General features: G+C 43.6%; 1 protein-coding gene across 4 annotated transcripts in view; it reads left to right on the top strand.

Annotated features, from left to right (window-relative positions):
* The first annotated feature begins 5,824 nt into the window (after positions 1–5,824).
* The window catches only part of kirrel1b (kirre like nephrin family adhesion molecule 1b), a 119,601-nt gene continuing 117,692 nt past the window's right edge, over positions 5,825–7,733 (top strand). For all 4 annotated transcript variants that reach the window (XM_080441108.1, XM_080441110.1, XM_080441109.1 and 1 more), the window contains exon 1: positions 5,825–6,250. In XM_080441108.1, the coding sequence (XP_080297234.1) occupies positions 6,205–6,250 (46 nt within the window). In that variant the 5' untranslated portion in view covers positions 5,825–6,204. The remainder of the gene's footprint in view (positions 6,251–7,733) is intronic.

Consider the following 7,733-nt stretch of genomic DNA (forward strand, 5'->3'; position numbering starts at 1 on the left):
CTGTGCTTCCGTCCCTCTTATCTTTTTCCATCCAACAACCCTATAACCCCCCCCCCCAACCCCTGTGGTCTGTGCTGTGTTTGTGGGCATATTGCTACCATATGATGGCATGGTGCACATGTTCAACTCAGCCAATGTGCATCAGTCTACAATCAGTGGTCTTCAACCCGTTTCATATCAAGGTCCATTATTTATTCGGCATTTGAGCCACAGACCACCGTTTGATGAGATTTAGACTCTCAGACCCAAGACTTGTTTTATAAAATGTTGTCTTTGTATTGATGTTTGTACCATAGGAGAGATCAAAATAGCAATTATTTAATTAAGTAATGCAGATGTTTAACAACAATTTAACTCTTGAGAGCGTAAAATGAAACCAAATTCATTTTACGCCCTCAAGTGTTAAAGATCTATAAGGGTCCATTTCGTTACCAACTCTCCATCATCCAGCTGGGGACCACCTGGAACCCCCCTCAAGGACCACTGGTGGTCCCCGGACCGCTGGTTGAAAACCCCTGGTCTACAATGTAGAGTCTACACACTGTAGACTAGTGGTTCTCAAACTTTTTCATGTCAAGGAAGGACCCCCAAACTGATATACATTTGTCCGCGGACCCCCATCTGAAAATGTCTGGAGTTAGGGGACGCCAGAAGACAAGATTTATGTAAAAAAAAATGAATACCCATGTAATTTTTTTTAAAGTGGTTCAAAGTATTGTGATGCTGTATTAACATTTATATATTGACTGGGGACCCCCTGGAACCTTCTTAAGGACCCCTGGGGGTCCCGGGACCTATACTTTGAGAACCACTGCTGTAGACTAATGCGCATTGACTGAGTTATTCTACATTGTATATAGACGTACAGTATGTCTCTGGGGCCCCCTGCACTTACAACTGGCAGGCAATAACATAACATGCCTTTAACCACTTGAACCCCGGCATCCGTATTGTGGGGAAAGCTTTACTCGAAAATAGCAGATCGACAAGATCTCAAAAAGCGAGTCGCAACACGTCACGTTTTGATTGGGCTCAATCGGCGAAAGCTTTTTCCACAATGACAGAAAAAAGAAAAGACGGCAGTACAGAGCCCTGTGGGACTCCGGTCAACCGTATAGGGTTTAAAGCAGAGGTCTTCAACCAGTAAGGTGGTCCCCCAGCTAAATGATGGAGTAGGTAACCAAATGGACCCTTATACATCTTTAAATCTTGAGTGTAAAATGGGTCCAATTGGTTTCATTTTACACTCTCAAGAGTTAAATTATTGTTAAACATCTGCATTACTTAATTAAATAATTGTTATTTTGATCTACGTTTTGCCTGTTATCTCTCCTATGGTACCAACATCAATACAGCATGGAATTGTGGACAAAATTGTATCCAACAATAAAATATTCTACGTTTTGAGTCTGAGAGTCTAAATCTCATCAAACGGTGGTCCGTGGCTCAAATGCAGAATAAATAATGGACCTTGATATGAAATGGGTTGAAAACCACTGTTAAAGGGATAGTTCATTAAAAAAATATATATTCATGGATATTTTTTTGTTTTTGTTGCATTCCTAAGCCAATACTTTAATGATCAGTGGACCGGTAGGCAGCCGTTCCGGTAGGAGACAGAGGAGATTCTTTGTGTCTCCTACCGGAATCAAAATGATTGGCTTAGGAATGCAACAAAAACAAAAAAATATCCATGAATTCAAGTCTCCATGGGGTGACTAATCGATAGGAAACTAGAAAAAGTGCTCCTCGGAGCACAAGTCTCCGCCAGGTCAGGTAGGTTATTATGGCCTCCTGGTGGCGCTATAATAGGCCAATGTGAAAAGGGTGCCATTTATTCCTAGGCTGTGCACGGCAATCGGACACTGCATGCATGATTTGAGGCATTTTGTTCTAAAAATGTGTTTTGCTAATTTTGACCTGCTGGTGGCGCTATAACATGCCAATGTTAAAAGGTTCCTCAACGTAGTGCAAATGTGCATTAAAAGTTTCACCACAATCGGACGCTGCGTTCATGATTTGCGGCATTTTGTTTAAAACGGGCCACTCCTGCAAACATTACATGTCAATGTTAGCCAATCAGGATGGAATATGAAAAATCAAACAGATCCGTCTTGATCACATGACTATAGAGATCATGTGTACCTATTTGCGTGAAATTTGGATCAAATCTGAAGGCTTAATATCAAAAAATGTGTTTTACATAAGTCTGCCTCCTGGTGGCGCTATAAAAGGCAAATGTGAAAAATGCAGGGCAAAGGTTTTTCCTTGGCCTCTAGAGAGTGTGCATACAAAGTTTTACACTGATCGGTGTAGTTATAGGTAAAAACACGAATCGGCCTGTTACAGCGCCACCATGAGGCTGATTTGAACATTTTCAAATGCCATTTCTTCCTCGGCCTAATGGGAATGTGTGGAAATTGCATGCTGTGTTCATGATTTGAGGCATTTTGTTCGAAACGGAGTACTCCTGCAAACTTTGAAAGCCAATTTTTGCCAATCAGGATGGAATATGAAAAATCTGAAATTAGCCGTTTCTTTTAATGACTATAGAGATACTGTGTACCGATTTGGGGGATTTTTGGCCAAAATCTGTAGGAGTACTGTCCAAAAAATTGTTTTGCAAAAAGCGGCCTCCTGGTGGCGCTATAACAGGCCCATGTGAAAAATTTGGGGCAGAGGTTCTGCTCTGGCATCCAGGGAGTGTGTGTGCACAGTTTCTCTGCGATCAAGCCAACGGTGCCAGATATTAGCTGTACACAAAATGACAGAATGACGGACGGACGGACACACACACGGACACACGGACGGACGGACAGGGGCGAAAACATACTCTCGCCATGCCTTTCGGCCTGGCGGAGACAATAAGGAGAAAGTCATTTTGGGGGTGAACTATCCCTTTAAGTGGTAAAAGTCAGGTGCTAATGCAGCCAAAAGGCATTGACGATCCGATCATCAAAACCACGTCAAAAGGTCAGACACAAATTGTGTCCACATTGGTGAGGAAGTGTGAATGTGTGTCTCCAAACCGCACACAACAATATGTAAATGATGACGGCAAGTTCAACTGCACACAGATAGATACCCGTTAGGATTTAAAGTTCATACTGGAGCCACAAACCACCAGGAAACAAAAGGTTGCAATCAAATATCCAGTTTATTTAGCCGGATACTGATGTAAAGTGTTGACATTGGGGTTCATGATGATTGCCATGGTTCTAAACAAAAGACACAAAGAAACAAATTATAATATCATGCCAGATAAAATATCAAACATAAATAATGGCCTTTAAATCATATTATATACATTAAGGTATTGTATATCATCAAATAATAATTGACCAAAGTATTTACTTCGTAATATTAAACGCATCTAAATATCCATATAACTCAAGTTCATCAATTCTTAAATATAATCCACATCACTAGAAGTAAAGCACTGGAACTTACATTATACCAGGTTTAACAGACGCATGGCAAACATCAGTACATCAGCAGCACACGGCACACACACAGGCCGGCTGCATGTGTTTGGAAACAAAGGACAAGGGGGGAGAACGGGAATCCAGTCCTGCTTTTATAGCGGGAGGAAGTGAGGTCACCACCACAGGTAACCACTGAACCACATTGTGGTGTATCCTTGTGGAGCGGAGGGGAAATTAACCTGGCAGTTTCTGACAATACCAACAGAAAGGGAAACATGCCTATACTGTATTCACCTGTTTCCTAGGCTTTTCACTTCCTGTGTGTGTTCCACTTCCTGTCGATTTGATCCAATGAAATCCAATGAAACTGGTCAGATGACTAATGATATCCAATGAAATCCGACAGGAAGTGGAAAACACACAGCCTAGGAAACAGGTGAATATATTACGTTACGTTGATAACCCTACACCTATAACCCTAAGGTAAGTGGGGGAACATAGTAATGACCCTGCGTGGAGGCCCATATAGCGAGGAAGAAGCATTTTTCATATCAGGTGTAGCTTTAAAAGTAATGGTAAATAATGCGTTTATATATAGCACCTTTATCCAAAGCACTTTACAATGTGCATTACATTCACCCATACACTCACACACTGATGGCAGAGGACACCATGCAAGGCACCAACCTGCTCATCGAGAGCAGATCTAAGGGTTCGGTGTCTTGCTCAAGGACACATCGACAGTAACACAGTCACAGAGCCCCGGGATCGGGACCGGGAACCTTCAGATTCCCACTCTACCTCCTGAGCCACTGCTGCCCCACAAATACATAAATACTACCTGGACACTACAGTATGTGGATAAGAAATACATGATAAAGTCACTTATATTAATAATCAGTCATGCAGGCTATGCCAATGTGGTTCCCAAACTGGGGGTTGGTCCCCATGATTTTGGGGGCTCCCCGGATGATTAGCTTATAATGTGCGACATTGTTTTCTCACTCAACAGTAAACAAACCAACATACAGTATAAGTGTATACAGGGTATATCTGCACATTTATAAAGTGACAATTTAAGGACTTTTAAGAATATTTATCTGTGGAACCGAGTCAAAAATAAATGTAATGCCTCAACTCCTACATTCCAAGACAAGTACTTGTCAGGGTGAGGGGTCCCCATACTCCCCAGTTCAAATAGGATTATTTTGGGGGGTCGCGGCATGAAAAGGTTGAGAACCACTGATATATAGGATACATCTGCAGAACAGTGGGCAGGCCTGTAGGCCATCTATGCCACACATAGAGGAAGAGCTGAGCCTTTTCTGCTTGAACCTTAATCACTTTAACATTCAAGAAGCGACCGTATAAACTTCAGATGAAATGCAATATTTAAAGTGACAGCAGCAGTCTTAAGCAAAAGGCCCCTAGGGCCAACAGAGCTAGTAGGCTATAATAGTAGTAGAGGGGGCCGGTGGGGGGAGGGGGGGGGGTGGATATGCAATCTGCTAAAGAGACGAGATGTGATCCGAGTGCACACAGCACACCGTGCAGTACTCGTACGGCCGCTTGCAGCCCCGGAGCGCCCTGTGTGTGTGTGTGTGTGTGTGTGTGTGTGTGTGTGTGTGTGTGTGTGTGTGTGTGTGTGTGTGTGTGTGTGTGTGTGTGTGTGTGTGTGTGTGTGTGTTTGTGGAAAAAGTACTACACTTTAAGTAAAAGTATCAATACTGCAATTTATAGTCCGGAATTCAAAACTCAATTCAAAACTCAATTAAAAAAAAAGTACAAAAGTATTGGTATCAAAATGTAATTATAGTACCAAAGTAGAAAGTACTCATAATACAAAATGTCCCTATTTCACATGTCAAATGTATACACATCTTTTGAAAATAGCAGATCTACAAGCTCACAATGTGTCGCATTGCAAGCAACGCAATATGATAAAACAAATAATTAGTGGAGTAAAAGTACAATATTTGCCTCTGAGATGTAGTGGAGTACAAGTAAAAGTACTGAAAATTGTAAGTTCTCCAGTAAAGTAAAAGTACCTCAAAATTTTACTTAAGAACAGTACTTGAGTAAATATACTTAGTTACTTTACACCACTGGTGTGTGTGTGTGTGTGTGTGTGTGTGTGTGTGTGTGTGTGTGTGTGTGTGTGTGTGTGTGTGTGTGAGAGAGAGAGAGAGAGAGGGGGGGGGCATGTTCAATGCTGATTGTATGAAAAGGGGGGGGCTGTGAGGGTGAGGAGGACACAGAGAGAGGCAGAGCTCTTTAATGAGAATAGGAGCAGCGCTGTGCTGTGTGTGTGTTGTGTGTGTGTTGTGTGTGCTGCACGCAAAGAGGAGGTGGGAGGAGAGAGAGAGAGAGAGAGAGAGAGAGAGAGAGAGAGAGAGGGGAAAGAAAAAGATTAGGGGGAGAAAAAAAAAGTAACGGACAGATTTTTGTGTTTGTTGTTGCGCACATTCATTGCCAGAAAGAGAAAAAGCGGCGACCATCACCACACACACACAGTGCCGGGGTTAGGGCTACCCGACCAGGCGAGGAGGTGAAAGAAAAAAAAGCAAATTGTGTTTTTTATTTCCTCCTTCTTTTAATTCCATTTTGATGACCCCGAGAGAGGAGGAGGAGGAGAGAGAGAGAAGGAGGATTATTGTACGGTTTGTGGTCCGGGTGAAAACTCTTTGGTTTTGAACTGGAGACTCATTGATGGTGTCTCAGTGTAACGGAGCGAGCCGTGGAGAGGAATGTGAATGCGCTCCTCGGCTGATCCTTCATCATGCTGGGGCTCTGGATCATAACTTTGACCATCACTTTACACAAAGGTAATTATGACAATACTGTCTGTCTGTCTGTCTGTCTGTCTGTGGAGTGTGGATGGAATACATAACATAACACTGTGTCTGTGGCGCTGCTGGTCCGTCTTTATATATAATCAAGCAACGTAAAAGTTATTCTATATATATTCTAATCTTCTTTTGCTTTCATTATTGCTGTGTTTCTACGCGGCGCGGTGCGCGCGTGTGTTATATTGTGATGTTTTTGTTCCCTGGACATTATCAGCATTATTCTACTATAGGTTATTATAGGAGTTATATTATATTTTGTGGATATTCAACGCCCGGGATTCGAACCCGGGTCTCCCGCGTGGAAAGCCAACATCTTAACAGCCAGACTAAAGTATATCCTCATTAACTAAGGGGAGAAATTAGAGTTTTATATCTCATCAGGCTGAGGCTGTGTGTGAGCCACTCTGGATAAAGACACTACATAGAAGAAGAGGCAAACAGCAGCTTTCCACACAGAGACACAAAGTGTCTAGACACAAAGTAGCCTGCTTCATATTTCTACAACAATTCCATGAGCGTGCGTCTCTGTTGAAGAATAAATGAGTGTCTATGTGGAGCATCTGTGTGTGTGTGTGTGTGTGTGTGTGTGTGTGTGTGTGTGTGTGTGTGTGTGTGTGTGTGTGTGTGTGTGTGTGTGTGTGTGTGTGTGCGCGCTATATCGGTCTGACGTGACCTTTGAAAATGCATGAATAGATGTGGTTCTACACACGTGCAATGCAAACAGCAGCGTGTAGTGGTGTGTAGTATATTGTGTAGCTGTGTGTGTCCCCCGTACGTACACTGTCTGTAATAGCCCAGAAAAAATGTGTTACACGCACATTACTCACCACCGTCCACCGCTGTGCACACGCTACTTGCCAGCGCGCGCGCGTGCGTGAGCGTGGAGATTGATGAGGCTCCCGGATCGAATGCACACACACGCGCGCGGCATGCGCCAGGCAGGGGGGGGGGGGGTTGTCTGGAGGCTCTGTGTTCTATGTGGCCTTAACATGAGTCACACCTGATCAATTTACACCACGCACGCGCCGCGCGTGTGTGTGTGTGTGTGGTGTGTGTGTGTGTGTGTGTGTGTGTGTTGTGTGTGTGTGTGTGTGTGTGTGTGTGTGTGTGTGTGTTGTGTGTGTGTGTGTGTGATGTGCGCGCGTGCGTGCGAGAGACAAATTACAAATAATATGGATAGAGAGAGAGCTAGAGAGAGAGAGGCAGAGACAAATACATAGAGTCAGTGAAGAGAAACAGAGACAATGACCGAGAGACATACAGTACATTGTGAGGAGAGGGAGACAATGATTTAGATACAGGGAGACACAGAGATGGAGACAGAGATGTGAGACAGTGTGTGTGCGTGTGTGTGTGTGTGTGTGTGTGCGTGCGTGCGTGCGTGCGTGCGTGCGTGCGTGCGTGCGTGCGTGCGTGCGTGCGTGCGTGCGTGCGTGTGTGTGTGTGTGTGTGTGGCGCG

Source organism: Gymnoscopelus braueri (genome assembly GCF_963280865.1).
Source record: "Gymnoscopelus braueri genome assembly, chromosome: 10".
In the NCBI taxonomy this organism is placed as follows: Eukaryota; Metazoa; Chordata; class Actinopteri; order Myctophiformes; family Myctophidae; genus Gymnoscopelus; species Gymnoscopelus braueri.